Raw genomic sequence first — 16808 nt, forward strand, 5'->3', positions numbered from 1 at the left:
CTCACTGCAATCTCCATCTCCTGGGTTCAAGCGATTCTTGCACCTCAGCCTTCTGAGTAGCTGGGATTACAGAGGCATGCCACCATGCCTGGCTAATTTGTGTATTTTTAGTAGAGACAGGGTTTCACCATGTTGGCTAGGCTAGTCTCGAACTCCTGACCTCAAGAGATCCACCCCCTTGGTCTCCCAAAGTGCTAGGATTAACAGGCATGAACCATCATACCCAGCCAGTTTTTAAAAATTTTTTTGGTGATAGGGTCTCACTATGTTGCCCTGGCTGGTCTTGAACTCCTGGATTCAAGTGATCCTCCCACCTTGGCTTCTCAAAGTACTAAGATTGATTTTATTTTACTTTTGAAAGCATTCCAGATATTTCAACTTGATAAAATTTTAAACCATGTGAATAGAAATACTAGGGCATATATACATTAAAAGATTTTGACACCTAAATTGTTTTTTGAGACAGAGTCTTGCTCTTGTTGCCCAGGCTGGAGTACAGTGGCGTGATCCCAGCTTACCACAACCTCCACCTCCTGAGTTCAAGTGATTCTCCTGCCTCAGCCTCCTCAGTAGCTGGAGTTACAAGCGCCCACCACCACACCCAGCTAATTTTTTGTATTTTTAGTAGAGACAGGGTTTCACTATGTTGTTCAGTCTAGTCTCAAACTCCTGACCTCAGGTGATCTACCACCTTGGCTTCCCAAAGTGCTGGGATTACAGGCGTGAGCCACCGCACCTGGCCCGCACCTAAATTATTAACATTTTCAATGTTCAGCCTGAATTTACAAGTATCTGAGTCTTCACTATTCTGCTCTCAGTTCAGTATTGTTTTCTACAGAAAGTCAGAAATATAAAATGAGTCAATATTTACTTTAGCATTCTTTTAGTTTACAAGGTCTTGATACTAAAACAACAACTTTTTTTTTGAGACCGGGTCTCACTCTGCCACCCAAGGTTGAGTGTAGTGGCATTATCATAGCTCACTGCAGCCTCAAACTCCTGGGCTCAAGTTATTCTCCCACCTCAGCCTCTCGAGAAGCTGAGACTACCGTTACTGTGCCCCACCACACATCTGCCTAGTTTTTTAAAATTTTTTATAGAGACAGGGTCATACTTTGTTGCCAAGCTGTTCTCAAACTCCTGGCTTCAAGTGGTGCTCCTGCCAAAGCCTCCCAATATGCTGGGATTATAGGCATGAGCCACCTTGCCCAGCCTCCAAAACGTTTTTTTAACATCTGTACAGTTCATAAATTATTCACATTCTATTTGTATTTGAGGGGACAGTTTTAGAGCAGTAGTCATAAGGTGAGCAAATATGAGTGAGTATAAAAATTTACAAAATGAAAATTGATTCCTGTATTCTGAATGCTTTCATTTTAGTAATTTGCTCTTCTTTTATAGCAGAGAAGGCATTTAGCATTCACCAAAAATGCAGAGTACATGAAAGTATTTTGTAGTTTTCTCTCAGTGTCTTCTGAATAGTTTTCTAAATGATATTTGGTTCCTCCCATTTGATTAATCTGATACTTCGATTAATGACTTTTTAACTTAAATATAATTAATCCTACTTATTTATAATTTATAGATACTATCAGTATATTAGCAAATATACATTGCTTCAAATTACAGTGACTATTACGTCTCCCAAGAGTTTACTTTCTACATTTTTTCACATTTATTTTTATTTAGAGATGACTAAAATAATAGTTTATAATAGAAGTAACATAAACATTTAAATTAACCTTAATGAGCCAACTTTATGCATATATACTAACGGTTTCTGTGACAAGTGTAACTATGTTTTGTGTGCATAGAAACAATGTGGAGTAATTAATACCAAAATGTATATTCTGGTGTAGGTCATGGGACTTAGGTCTTAATTTGGCTTTTTTGCCTTTGGTATGCAGTGCTAGCTTCCAAATACCACCAACTGTTTTTACAGTGACTCTTTTTAGAGACTGTTTCTCTCTTCCTCTATAAAAACATGAATATATCATCAACATCATTAGTCACAAGGCAAATGCAAAATAAAACCATATTGCGCACCTTCCTGAATGGCTAAAATAGAGACAAATAAACAATTGGTGAGGATGTGCAAAAACAGGAACCTTCATACAGTGCTGGTGGAAATGTAAGATGGTGCAACCCCTTTGGAAAACAATTTGGTTGTTTCTTAAAAAGTTAAACGTAAATTTTCCATATACCTCAGCAATTCTACTCCTAGGTTATAATTACCCAAGAGAAAGAAATATGTCCACACAAAGACTTGAACACAAGTGTTCTTGGCAGCTTTATTCATAATAACCTGAAACTGGAAGCAACCTAAGAAGCATCCATCAACTGGTGAATAGATAGATAAAATGAAGTATAGCCCAATAGTGGAATTATTACTCAACAATAAAAAGAAATGAAGCACTGATACCAGTAGCTACAGCAGGGACAGGTCTCAAAAGTATGCTAAGGGAAAGAAGCAAGACACCAGAGTCTACATATTATATGATTCTCTGTATATAAAATGTCCAGAAAAGGCAAATCTATAGAGATAGATTAGTACTTGGGACAAAAGATGGGAATGACAATGATGATGAACAGTAAATGGGCATGTGGGATCTAATTGAGATGATGAAAATGTTTCAAAATTGTTTTATGGTAATGGTTCCACAACTTGGTAATTTACTAAAAATCATTGAATTGTCTACCTGGAATGGATAAATTAGGATATGTAAAATATGCCCCAATAAATTATAAAGAAATATATTGTCAAATGCAACCCACCGTGTATCAAAAGGATACACTATGACCAGAAAGGTCTTTTTCCAGGAATATTAGAATGATTATTAAGAAATCTATGAAGGGGCTGGGCATGGTAACTCACGCCTGTAATCCCAGCACTATGGGAGGCCATGGGATCACTTGAGGTCAAGAGCTCAAGACTAGCCTGGCCAACATGGTGAAACCCCATCTCTACTAAAAATACAAAAATTAGCTGGGTGAGGTGGTGTATGCCTGTAATCCCAGCTACTCAGGAAGCTGAGGCAGGATAATTGCTTGAACATGGGAGGCAGAGGTTGCAGTGAGCTGAGATTGTGCCACTACACTTCAGCCTGGGCAACAGTGAGACCCCTGTCTCAAAAATACAAAATCTATGAAAATCTATATTATCTTTATTGAATATAATAAAGATAGATTACTAAATGTCACAGCAACTATTTTCCTAAATAATGAAACACTAAAACTGGATCAATTCAAACAAGAAACAAAATATTCTATATCAGCCTAATTATTTAACTTTTTTTAGAAGGCTTTGCTTCTTTAGAAGCAATTGCAATAATGAAATAGTTGGCACATGCCTGTAATCCCAGAACTCAAAGTCAGGAGATTGAGACTCTCCTGGCCAACGTGGTGAAACCCCATATCATCAACATCATTAGTCAATGATACAAAAAAATTAGCCGAGGTGGTGGCACATGTAGTCCCAGCTACTCGGGAGGCTGAGGCCGGAGAATTGCTTGAACCTGGGAGTCAGAGGTTGCAGTGAGCTGAGATTGTGTCACTGCACTCCAGCCTGGTGACGGACCAAGACTCCATCTCAAAAATAAATAAATAAATAAAATAGTTGGCATACACATTAGAAAAAGATATACAACTATCCCTATTTGTTGACAGTTATGATTATTTGCATAACATGTAGAGCTTAATAAGGAAATTTGGAAAAGTAATAGGTTAATACAAGTGTAATCAGTAGATTTTCTCTCCTTCAAAACATATATGACATAAACTTTTAAAATCCATTCCCAATAGCAGTGAAGATAATAAAATATATAGAAATATATGTAATAAAGAAAGGTATGATATATAGAAAGCTATACAACAAATGGAAAGGCTTCTTGAACAGAAAGGCTTAATATCATAAAAATGTCAGTTCTTCAAAAATTAATTAATAAATTTAATGTCCTTATTAGAATTCCAAGAGAATCTGGATAAATTTGTCCTAAGTTTATGTGAAAAATAAAGGCACAAAAATAGCCAAGAAAACTATGAAAGTTAACAGTGAGGGAAAACTTAACAATATCGAGTATCAGAATATACTATAAAGACACTGTAATAAAATATGCTATTTAGAAATAGGAATAGACAAATAGATCAATAGAACAGAATAAAGAATCAAAAAACAAATCTCACATAGCTTGAGATCCATTTGTGAGAATGTAATGTATGACCAAGATTCAGTTCAGTTGAAAATGGGAGGGGGACATTTAATAAGTAGTACAGAACTAGCTGTTGATCTTAAAGTAAATAAAAATGCTCCTCCACTCATACTCTATTTAAAAATTAATTTCGAAACAATGAAATGGATTTTCATTTCACATGGATCAATGGCCTAAATGAGAGAAAGCAATAAAATCTTGCTAGATGATCCAGGAGACTTCATCTGCAAACTGAAACAAAAAGACTTTCTAACCAGGACTATAAAAGAAAGACACATATTTGATGACCTAAAAATGAAAACTATTTGTTTAGCAACAGTATTATGAAACAACCTTAATAGACAAATGATTAAAAATCTAGAAAAATACAGTTGAAAAATAAAAGATTAGTGCGTGTCATATAAGGAACTCTTGCAAATTTTTTAATCAAAAGATAGTAGAAAAAAGGAGGCAGATAAAGGAAGGAAAAAAGTGCAAATATCCAAATTATTTTAAAATGCTTATATTCACTTAGGAAAATTCAAATTAAAGGAAAAATGTGATATCATTGACAAAAAGAGCTAAAACACTTATTCCCAGTAGGAATGTCATACACTTGTGCCCTTACACATGGCTGATGAAATGTGAGCCACTTTGGAAAATAATGACAACATTTATCATACAGACACACACAAATACACATATATGCGCACACACATACATAGGTAACGTATACACTTTGACCCACCTGGAGTCAATTCAGTTCTTAGAAATCTGTCCTGTAAAGGTAAAAATTAATACATAAGGACATCCGTACTGGACTTGTTTTTAGTAGCAGAAAATAGTATATTTACATATTCATGTGTGTGTGTATGTGTATACACATATATACATATATACACACACATACACGTGAATATGTGTCTGTATATACTGAAACAAAATTAATGTCCATGATAAGGAAATGGCTAAAAAATTAGCATATTTATATAGTATAGAGTATTATTCAGTGATTAAAAAGAATAAATCAGAACTGTACCTTTTCAGAAGACCTGAAGAAATTTTCATGTGATAATGTTGAACAAAGATGGTAAGATGCAGCAAAGCATATAAGACAATTAGTAAAAGAGAAAACTAAAAATTATTACATATATTTATGTTATACATATAAATGTTGAGAATTATGTTAGCAGAGGATTGCGTGAATATGAAGAAAATATGAAAGGCTGCACACCAGGTTGTTTATAAGGCAGGGAAGAATTACAGGATGGGGAGGGGCGATGGAGAACCAAGCACAAAAGGAAAAGACTTATTTTTAAGTCTTTTTTTTTAATTTAATTGCCAATGTGATCGTATTTTCATTTTATTTTTAAAAAGAATTTTGTATTTTAAAAGACAAGTTGTAATAGTTTTTGTGCATTTACATAAAATTGAATTCAATGACACACAAGGGATTTTAATGTTTTTAGAACAGTCACTGTTAGTTCTTTGCCCCGTGAGGAATTTGTAACTTTTGTTTTTGCACTTGTTAGTGGAATTGTTTAGAAAAGTCAAGTGAACACAGTATAATTAGGCAATTCCCACTTATAATTATTCTTCAATTAAAATTATTTCTGATTTTAAAAGTAAAATTATTTATTTTGGAAAATCTGGAAATTATAGAAAAATAGTAAAAAAATTTTTATTTAAGTAGCACCAGTATTCCTACTACCCAGAGATAAGCACTACAGTACTAAGATTTTAGAGTATACCATTTATGCTACTTGCGTTTTGTTTTTCAATGAAATTTAAAATGTAAATCCTGTAAATGTTGCATATTTTTGTTAAAAATATGTGCCCATACTTGAATTTTAAAAAAATGTGTAAAATCCATTTGAGAACGATGTCTTTTTTTTTTTCTGTAAACCCTACCGATTTCTTAGTCATTCGGTATGCATACCCATTCCTCTTTCCTAGTTCCTGGCAGACATGGAAAATAATGCACTTTTCCGGGATGATATAGAATGTCAGAAACTCATTATGGAAGCAATGAAGTACCATTTATTACCAGAGAGAAGACCCATGTTACAAAGTCCTCGGACAAAACCTAGGAAGTCAACTGTTGGTACATTGTTTGCAGTTGGGGGAATGGATTCAACAAAAGGTATCAAATAATCTTTTATTTGGGGGAGGGAGGAACAGAGAAAAAGATATTTTATTAAGTATATATATGGCCAAAGAACTCATTGGAGAAATGGCTGGTTGCAGGAGAGGGGCAGAAAAAGTACCAGATAATTCTGTAACACCCTCTAGACCAGAAAGTGAGGAAATGTTCAAAGAATGATGGAGACAGGTCAAAAGACACAGGAAAAAGCTTACAGGGGCTACTACTGTCCAACTCTGGGATAATTTGAGCATCAAAATAAATGATAGTAAAAGATTATGTCCTATGAAGTCATTAAGTATCCATGGTTCCACATCGATACAAAAAAACAAGGGAAAAAGGAAAGCTCTTCCTTACAGTAGAGTGCCAAGGAATGAATATAGAAGGAAAGATGAGATTACAAAAGTTACCATTTAGTAACCACCAATAACCAATTCAGCCAAGAATTATCAGTGGATGCTGAGACTAGTGGGGAAAGTTTGAGAACAGGATACTTAGTCTAAAAGTGTCTCTCAGCCACATGTTTACTAGTTACAAAGAGTAAAATAGTATATTTACAGTAGAAAAACCTGGCACACAGCACTTAACCAAATGATCAAAGATAATGTTGACAGAAATCAGACTAAGTAGCAGCACTGTGCTGGAGAGAATGCATGGAAAACTCAGCCACCCATCTATGCTGTTCAAGAGTGTATAAGCTGAATCTAATCTTGAGGAAACAAATCTAAGTTGACAGTCTACAAAATAACTTATCTGTCTATAGTATTCAAAAATGTCAATGTCATGAAGTACAAAAAAAAGCCAGAAATTGTTCCAGATTATAAGAGACTAAAGAGACATGACAGCTATTATAATGCATCCTCTTGGATTTTCCTTTGCCGTAAAGTACACAACTGAGACAAATGACAAAATCCAAGTAAGGTCTGTAGATTAGATAATAGTGTTGTATAAATGTTAATTTCAGGCCGGGTACGGTAGGTCACACCTGTAATCCCAGCATGTTGGGAGGCCAGGGCGGGCAGATCACTTAAGGCCAGGAGTTTGATAGAACCTGGGCAATATGGTGAAACCCCATCTCTACCAAAAATACAAAAAAATTAGCCTGGCATGGTGGCAGATGCCTGTAGTCCTAGCTACACTCAGGAGGCTGAGGTGGGAGGATAACTTGAGCCCAGAAAACAGAGGTTGCAGTGAGCCGAGATTGCACCACTGCACTCCAGCCTGGGTGACAGAGCAAGACTCTGTCTCAAAAAAAAAGTTAATTTCCAGATTTTGATTATTATATTTTGGTCTTATAAGAAGATAATTTGTCATTTTGAGGAAGATACACTGAGTATTAGGGGTATAAAGGCATCATTTCTGCAACTTACTGGGGTTTTTTTTGTTTTGTTTTGTTTTTTGAGATGGAGTCTTGTTCTATCACCCACGCTGGACTGCAGTGATGTGATCTCAACTCACTGCAACCTCTGCCTCCTGTGTTCAAACAATTTTTCTGTAGCTGGGACCACAGGCACATGCCACCACACGTGCCTGACTAATTTTTGTATTTTTAGTAGAGATAGGATTTCACCATGTTGGCCAGGCTGGTCTCGAACTCCTGACCTCAAGTGATCTGTCTGCCTCGACCTCCCAAAATGTTGGGATCACAGCTATAAGCCAGCACACTGGGCCACAACTTACTCTTAAAACAGTTGGGGGGGGGGGGGGGGTGAACCTACATAGTAAATACAGTAAAAAGTAAACATTTGGGAAATCTGGGTCAAAGGTATCTAAGAATTCTTTGTACTATACTAACAACAGTTATTATTAATATTAAAAATAGGCTGTGATTACGCCTGTAATCCCAGCACTTTGGGAGGCCAAGGCGGGCCAATCACTTGAGGTTGGGAGGTCAAGACCAGCCTGGCTAACATGATGAAACCCTGTCTTTATTAAAAAATACCAAAAATAAATAAATAAATAAAAACTAGCCAGGCATGGTGGCAAGTGCCTATAATGCCAGCTACTCAGGAGGCTAAGTCAGGAGAATTGCTTGAACCCAGAAGGCAGAGGTTGCAGTGAACTGAAATTGTATATACCACTGCACTCCAGCCTGTGCAACAAAGCAAGGCTCTGTCTCAGAAAAATAATAATAGTTAAAAATAATAGCAACAAACACTGCACAGTGCCTGCTGGGTGCCAGTATTATGCTAGAAGCTTTCTGTGTATTAGCCCTTAATATGCATTGATCTCCCCTTTCTTTGAATTCCTAGTACTTGCAGTCCGCAATTTCCTACAATCTCTCTCTGACTTCTGGCTACCTCTCTGATGTCAGCTCATTCTATTAAAACTTCTTCCCTTACTGATGCTTTTATTCCAACCCCATCAGCCTTTTCATTAATCTAACAGGCCATTTTATCCATATCCAAGATATTGCTTTAGCTGATGCTCTCGCCGGGACGTTCTGGCCCCGGATATTGAAGGGCCTAGCAGAAATTATTCACTCAAATCTCTCAAATGTCAACTTACCAAGGAGGCCTTCTGTGACCATTCAGTAGCAGCCTCCTGCCTACCACTTTCTAACCCGAATAACATATAACATAATGCTATTTATTTGTAGATGCTTAAGTTTTAGACATAGGCCTGATGAGTGCATGGTACAGAAATAAATAAGATAACTGATTAGGGATATTTCAACATTCTGTTGTTCAGTTAATCTGCAAATTCTTATTAAGTATCATCTATGTACCGGGAACTGGTGCTAGCTTTTATAGTCATTACTAGCACTCTTCTTCCCCCCCTGTCTTTTTCTCTCCTTTTTAAGGCTTTAACTGTTAACTCTGTGTTTATCTATAATACCTTCACTTTGATTTTATTCTCATTTTCCCAACTTGTATAAAATATCTATTTGATGCTCAGCTTTTAACTCAAATTTGGTACAGGAAAGGCAATCTTTTCCGCTTTCTGAGAGATGGGTTCCTGCTTCCCATCAAGGCTCATACATACAATGTAAAATTCCCCAAGCATGGGAAGGGGACTAGATGCTAGGCACCAAAAATAAGCAAGTCTCATTCTCTCTCTCAAACCTTAAATTCTGAGAGCTGTCAGGTCTTTTTTCAAATGGGTCTTATGTCTAATTCTTATAAATTTCTGCTGCCATCCTTCTAATTCCAGTTAGCCTTCTGTCAGCCTACATATTTTGGTCATGTTAATTTAGAGGGAATGGCATTCATTATGTTGTTAATATGTGGCAGGCATTATGCAAAGCACTTAGACTATATTATTTCATTTCATCTTCGTAACAGTTCTCTGTTATAGTTAGGGAAATCAGGACTTGGAGAACTGAAATAACTTTCCAAAGATCACACAATTGATGAGTGATAGGATCAAGATTCAAACAGGCATTTTGGCTTTGGAGATGATACTCTACTCCATTAACTCTTCAGTGAACATGCGATTAATTCTGCTCAAAAACTCCAGCAGTCTTTATTTCTTATCATATAAGATGCAAATGCCTCATTCTGGCTTTTAAGACTTTCTCTAATCCGGCCCTTCTGTTTGACCAACTTTATTTTCTGACCTATCCTGTTCAAGCTACCTGGCTGGTCCTAATTTATCTTATTTCCAGTATCTTTATAAGGAAGAGCAGTTTGTCTTAGTCAGATGGTAGTCTGACCATTGGGCTTTTGGTCCCTTCATATATCTGTTTAGTATAGGGCCGAACAAATAAGCTAATAATGGCTCCAAACAGCCACTAAGAAAATGTTAGAGTATATTTGTGCTTGCTTGATAAGGTTAATTCTTCGGTATAAATTAGGGACGTCCCAAGCGTTTACATAGAATTTTACAATTATTAAGATTTTTTAAATTTTGGATATTCAGATTTAAATATATACCTGAAACTATGTTTTAATATTTTTATGTTTGAAATTAGCAAAATAACTTTTAGTTACCAATTCATACAACTATGATACTGCTTAGTAAACTAGATCTAAAAGAAATAACATAAAATTCAAAAGAAAAGTATTTCCTAAATGTGTTCTTGAAGAGAGACGATTAGCTTTTTATTTGTTGGAGGGAATTTTCTAATTTCATGTGATTTATTTGATGGAAGGAAGAATATTTTAAGATCAAATTTAGAGTAATTAATCAAATATACTATTACATCAAATAATGTAAGTATGTAAGTAAAAAACCTCACTATAGCTAAAACTATGAAGAAAAAGTATTCAAACATATTTTTGAACAGCTATAGTATGTGTAAGGGACTCTGTGTGGTGCTGTGAAAAATACATAGGTGAAGGCCAGGCAAAGTGGTTCATGCCTGTAATCCCAGCACTTTGGGAGGCCAAGGCAGGAGGATCACTTGGGGCCAGGAGTTCAAGACCAGCCTGGCCAATATAGCAAAACTCTGTCTCTACTAAAAATACAAATTATTAGTTGTGATTGATGGTGCATACCTGTAATCCCAGCTACTTGGGAGGCTGAGAAACAAGAATTACTTGAGCTTGGGAGGTGGAGGTTGTGGTAAGCCAAGATCATACCACTGTACTCCATCCTAGGTGAAAGAGCAACACTCTGTCTCAAAAAAATATAAATATATATAATAAATATATATTATATAACTACATATTTATAAATAATTTATAAATATATTAAATATATAAACACAAATATAAAATATTTACATTTATATTTATGTATATTTACATTTCTATCTATATAAATGTTTATATTTCTGTATGTTTGTTTTATATATTTATAGCTATATAAATATGTTTAAATAGATATATAAGTATACACACACACACACACACACACACACACACACACGTACATATATCCCAAATAATTGTTATCCCAAATAATTTAGCATTCTGTAGGGTAAATAAAAAATGATAAAAACTGTAACATGAGAAACTCTATATGTATAACAAAACTATTTCTAAATTTTAGGAAATGATCAATAATACTAGTGCTCTGATGACCAAATTATAACAAATACTTTAGAATAAGTGTTAGTCATGATTATAATTCTGTAAAGTTAGCACTGCTTGCATGTTGTATTAGAAGCTTAGAAGAGAGAAATGGGTTGTAGTTGAACTCCACAATTGGAGGCTGGGTTTTTTTAGAGGGCCTTTTCTTAAAAAAAAAAAAAAAATCCACTCATCTTACTCATAAGAGGACAAAGGAGTCCTAGAATCTTTCAATTCTTTAAAAAAAAAAAAAGAAAAAAATAGATGCCTTCAAGCAGCAACTTCCTGAACTCCCTACCCTCATAGTTCCCAAAGTACCTCATCTGTACTTATCCCTGTCCTTGCTTATTGCAATAGAGTATGTTCCTCTCCTCCTGTGAAAGCTAGCCCCTCTGCCTATGCCCCAGGTGCTGTGCTTTCCTGCCTCCCCAGGAACCTCATGGTTCATTATGTTCATTGTGATCCCTTTCATCTCCTGTATTTTTACCTGCTTTCCTCTCAACTACATCCTTTTCATTCACATTTAATCAAACTATGAGTTTTCCAATTTTGAAAACAAAACAAAACCTTCTTCAACTCTTCTAGTAATTTCTCTCTCTCTCCTTTGATAGCCAGACTTCTCAGAATAATCTTCTACACTCACGGTCTGTGTTTCCTTACCTCCCAGTCATATCTCAGCCACTGAATAAGGAACATCCCCCTGAAGTCATCAGTGACCTCCATGTAGCTAAATCCAATAATACTTCTTAGTCTTCATCTTGTTGGATCCTCTCAGTAGGATACTGTTAGCAGACCTACTGCTATGAACTTTTTTCTTTTGGCTTCCATGACACTTAACTCCTCTGCTTTTTTTCCCACTTGTGGGTGTTGGTTCTCACCCTCCTTTGACAGGTAATTCTTGTCTATTTGACCTTTTCTTACTGGGGCCTGGTGCATGCCCTGGAGAATAGTAGGAGATGAGGTCATAGATGTAGGCAGAGACTAGATCATGCAGGACCTTCATGAAATATAATCAAATTATTTTCAATGCTAATAAAATTTTTATATATGTAATTTCATAAAATTATAAATCATAGTATAATTTTTATTTATATAACTTCTATATATTACTGTGAAGGAGCAACAAGCATTGAAAAGTATGATCTCCGTACAAATATGTGGACTCCAGTATCAAATATGAATGGGAGGAGGCTACAGTTCGGTGTTGCGGTGCTAGATGACAAACTGTATGTGGTTGGAGGAAGAGACGGACTGAAGACTTTGAATACTGTAGAGTGCTACAACCCCAAAACAAAAACTTGGAGTGTGATGCCACCGATGTCCACACATAGACATGGCCTTGGTAAGTATAACTATGCAGGTTCACTCAAAATATCACATAGTGGACACCCACAGCACGTTTACATTCTGTACCAGGCAAAAGACCAGTGTGGCAGCCGCTGAGTCGGCAGCAGGCTCCAAGCATGCCTCACATACTCCATTATCTTCAAAGCACAAGCAGTTATATACATGTGGCAGCAACTGGTGCAGGTGAAAACATAGATATCTAAGGATTTTAATGTAGCATGATGGTCTGAAAGGCCACCTTTTTACATATGTAGTCTGTGTTCACAATTAGTGTTATCTAACCTAATCGAAATTCTTATTTAAAAATCTTTAGCATTATTGTTTTTCATATATATTGCCTAGTTTTTAAGCAGAAATGAGTTTAAAAACCCAGAAAAACTTTTAGGTGGCACAGAGAGTGTAATGATAGAGACTTTTTATTCTTTTATTCAATAATTCACTGGGAAGACAATTGATTAGCACGTTCATGTGCCATGCTCTTTGTTCTGGGGTATACAAAAATGAAGAAGATGCTATCTTCACCTTCAACGAACTGACAGCTCATTCTACGATGCATAAAAGAGAATTTAGGGATGTCTGTCTTCTCAGTGAAATAGTTTGATGAGAGTGAAGGAAGTAGGAATAAAGTTAGGGCTTCAAATATGTATGTATCACCCAGCTTTTGCTGCATAACAAACCATTTTTAAATTTCGAGGCTTAAAATAACAATTTTTTTTTTAGCTCATCGATCTGTGGGTTAGCTGGGAGGTTCTTCTGGTCTGAGCTGCCTTGGATGATCTCTGCTGAGTTTTCATGAATCTCTGCTGGACTGGCAAGCTGACTGGATGATCTAGGATGTCTAGTAGTAGGCAGGTTGTCAGAATCAATAACAGGCAACCAGGCCACATGCCCTAATCATTTAGCAGGCTGGCCCAGGCTTCCTTCACATGGTGGTAGTCACAGGATTTCAAAGCAGCAAGAGAACGAAGCCCTAATGCCCAAATGCTTTTCAAGCTTTTGCTTGCATTATGTTTGCTAAAGTCCCATTGCCCAAACAAGCCACATGGGTAAGCATCAATTCAAAGAATGGAGAAATAGACTTCTCCACTTCATGGGCAAAACAACAGAGTCACATTGCAAAAAGGCATGAACTCAGGGAAGGAAGAATTTGTGGCCATGTTGTCAACATACTACAGTTGGGAAAAGGATTCAGATGGTTGCAATAAAGAATTTGATAGGTTGTCATAAAAGATGAGGCCAATGCAGTGGCTCACGCCTATAATCCCAGCAATTTGGGAGGCCAGTGCAGGAGGATTGTTTGAGCCTAGGAGTTGAGGATCATCCTGGGCAATATGGAAAGAAACAGGCTCTACAAAAAATTTAAAAATGACTGGGAATTTTTATTTTTTAATTAAATACTTAACGTGGCTTTGGCCTGTAGTCCCAGATATTCAGAAGGCTGAGGAGGGAGAATCATTTGAACCTGGAAAGTCAAGGCTGCAGCGAGCTGTGATCGTGCCACTGCACTCTAGCGGGGGCAATAGATCTAACACACACACACACACACACACACACACACACACAAAAGATGGATCAATGGCAGTGAAGTTATAGTTGAGTTTAGATAGTATAGTTTGTACAATACTCAATTTATAAATACTGATCACCAGAGTGGAAGCTTCCCCCAAATAACAATAGACAAAAACTCCCTAGGGATGAAGATTGAAATGGGTATGGTGCCTCAACTCTTGCTTATAAAATTCAGTATCATGTAGTCTCTCTTTATATCTGTGACTTCACTTTCAAGCTTATCAAGTCTGATTGCCTTCTTTCGAAGTGCATCTAATTCATCTCGGTACATTCTGGCAGAGCGAGCATCCGAAAGCAAATTCATGTTCTAAATAAAAATTAAAAATTATATTTTAAATACTAAAAAAAAAATGAGTATGGTGGTGGGTACAGTAAAAGATCAAAGAGGCATGGGTTTCCACTAGTTGTAATTAGTTCTCAGTGAAAGATCATCTTAAGTTTGAAGTTTGATAAGGAAATAAAACCAGAAGGTTAAGGCAAAGACACTGAGAGAAAGAGCTTAAAATTAACTATATGAAATTTAACAAAGTAAACTGTAAAACATTACTCTTGAGTCCATAAAATCAACTATTATATAGGCACAGACTGGGAAAATATAAGTTAAGCATGAATGAGACTTAGAAATTTGGGTTGACCATAAAATCCAGGGTAAATAGAGTAATTCAACTTCATGCTTCCCCCTCCCCTACCATGGGGAAGAAAATGTAATTCTAACACAGGGTAAATTCTTATGAATATAGTGCATAGAATGCGGTTGCTCATGTTCCAGCTGTTTTGTGCAAGTGACATTGTGCATTGAATACTGTCATTAGTTCCAGGTGCCATACAAAAGACTTTATTGAACTGTAGCAAGTTGAAAGGAAAATGATCAGTAGCTCAAAACTGTCTTCTTTAAGCCCTAATTTAAAATTTTTGTGTCATTCAAAACAGCAATGTTCTTATTAAATTACCTTACAATTAAATAACTGTTAAAAATTTGAGCTTATAAAATATTTTTTTTTTTTAAATGACACAGTCTTGTTCTGTCACCAGGCTGGAGTGCAGTGGCACAATCTCAGCTTACTGCAACCTCTGCCTTCCGAGTAGCTGGCACTACAGGCACACGCCATTTATGCCCAGCTAATTTTTATATTTTTAGTAGAGATGGGGTTTTACCATGTTGGCCAGGATGGTCTCAATCTCTTGACCTCGTGATCCACCTGCCTCGGCCTCCCAAAGTGCTGGGATTATAGGTGTGAGCTACTGTGCCCAGTCTAAAACAAACTTTTATTTAAGAAACATTCCTTTTATCGCTTTTTATGTGGTAATTATGTGAAAATTTCATTCAGAAAAGGATTTCTGCTAAATTTTTTTTGTTGGTAGGTACAGGTTCTTGCTTTGTCACCTAGGCTGGAGTGCAGTAGCACTTTCTTGGTCCACTGCAACCTCTACCTTCTGGGCTTAAGCAATCCTCCCACCTCAGCCTCTCTAGTAGTTGGAACTACAGGCATAGGCCATCACAGCTGGCTAATTTTTGTATTTTTAGTGGAGGCAGGGTTTCACCATGCTGCCCAGGCGGGTCTCGAACTCCTAGGCTCAAGCAATCTGCCTGCTTCAGCCTCTCAAAGTGCTAAACTTACAGTTGTGAACCACCACACCGAGCTTAAAATTTCTTTTCAAAGCCATTTTTTAATGTGTTGAATTAGGTAAACCCCTTAAGTTTTCTGCCAGCTCTTTGACATATTACATATTACATATATATGTATACATGTAAAGTTAGAGATACATATATTTAATAAACATGTATGCAGTATATGTATATATTATGTATGTATATTTTACTATGTGCATTTATTTTGGTTTACAGATATGTATATACACATAGAATGTATATATGCACATACATACATATAAATAACATATATACATATTATATACACATATGTGTGTTTATATGCGTATACACACACACACATAAATCTCCAAAAGCTAGTACTGGTAGGTCACAATATGTAACAAATGAGTGAAATAATATGTTGATTTGGGTCATGCATGAATGATAAGTATTTTTCTTATCTGGCTGTGATTTCACAAATTAAAATATATCTGTAATACACAAGTTCTTTTGGCCCCCAGGTGAGATATTTTATCTCACCTGGCCATGATGATGTCGCACCTCTCCTTAAATCCCTCTACCTCAAAGCCATCATGGAAACCATTCTCCATCTCAATCAGAATGAGATCCAAAGTCCTTATAAGAGTCGATAAGACCAGAATCCTTTTCTGCAGTCTCTGACTGTCCTTCATAATCTGGCTCCACACTCTCCCTTACCTCTTACATTTTCCCCCTTACTCACCCTGCCTAGCCAGACTGGCCACCTTGCTGTCCCTCAGACACAGTGAGCATACCTCAGAACCTTTGCACATGCCGTGCCATTTCCTCTACCTCATCTTCCCTTCCCCTGGTTATCTCCAGGTCTGGTTTCCCAACTTCATTCACATTCCTGTTTAAATGTTACCTGATAGGCCAGGCATGGCGGCTCAGCCTGTAATCCCAGCACACCATGTTGGCCAGGCTGGTCTCTGACTCCTGACCTCAAGTGATCCTTGCTCCTCAGACTCCCAAAG

The 16808-nt window shown here is 36.6% G+C and overlaps 1 protein-coding gene and 1 long non-coding RNA gene across 3 annotated transcripts in view; one reads left to right on the top strand and one right to left on the bottom strand.

The window, feature by feature from the left end:
- The window catches only part of KLHL5 (kelch like family member 5), an 86914-nt gene that overhangs the window by 55263 nt on the left and 14843 nt on the right, over positions 1–16808 (top strand). For both annotated transcript variants that reach the window (XM_032272033.1, XM_032272038.1), the window contains 2 exons: positions 6144–6330; positions 12403–12627. In XM_032272033.1, the coding sequence (XP_032127924.1) occupies positions 6144–6330; positions 12403–12627 (412 nt within the window). The remainder of the gene's footprint in view (positions 1–6143; positions 6331–12402; positions 12628–16808) is intronic.
- The window catches only part of LOC116545502, a 109096-nt gene that overhangs the window by 27128 nt on the left and 65160 nt on the right, over positions 1–16808 (bottom strand). The window contains exon 2 of the long non-coding RNA XR_004266338.1: positions 4936–4966. This is a non-coding gene — a long non-coding RNA (uncharacterized LOC116545502). The remainder of the gene's footprint in view (positions 1–4935; positions 4967–16808) is intronic.

This window comes from Sapajus apella, unplaced genomic scaffold (genome assembly GCF_009761245.1).
Source record: "Sapajus apella isolate SASKATOON/1434 unplaced genomic scaffold, GSC_monkey_1.0 scaffold5, whole genome shotgun sequence".
Taxonomy (NCBI): domain Eukaryota; kingdom Metazoa; phylum Chordata; class Mammalia; order Primates; family Cebidae; genus Sapajus; species Sapajus apella.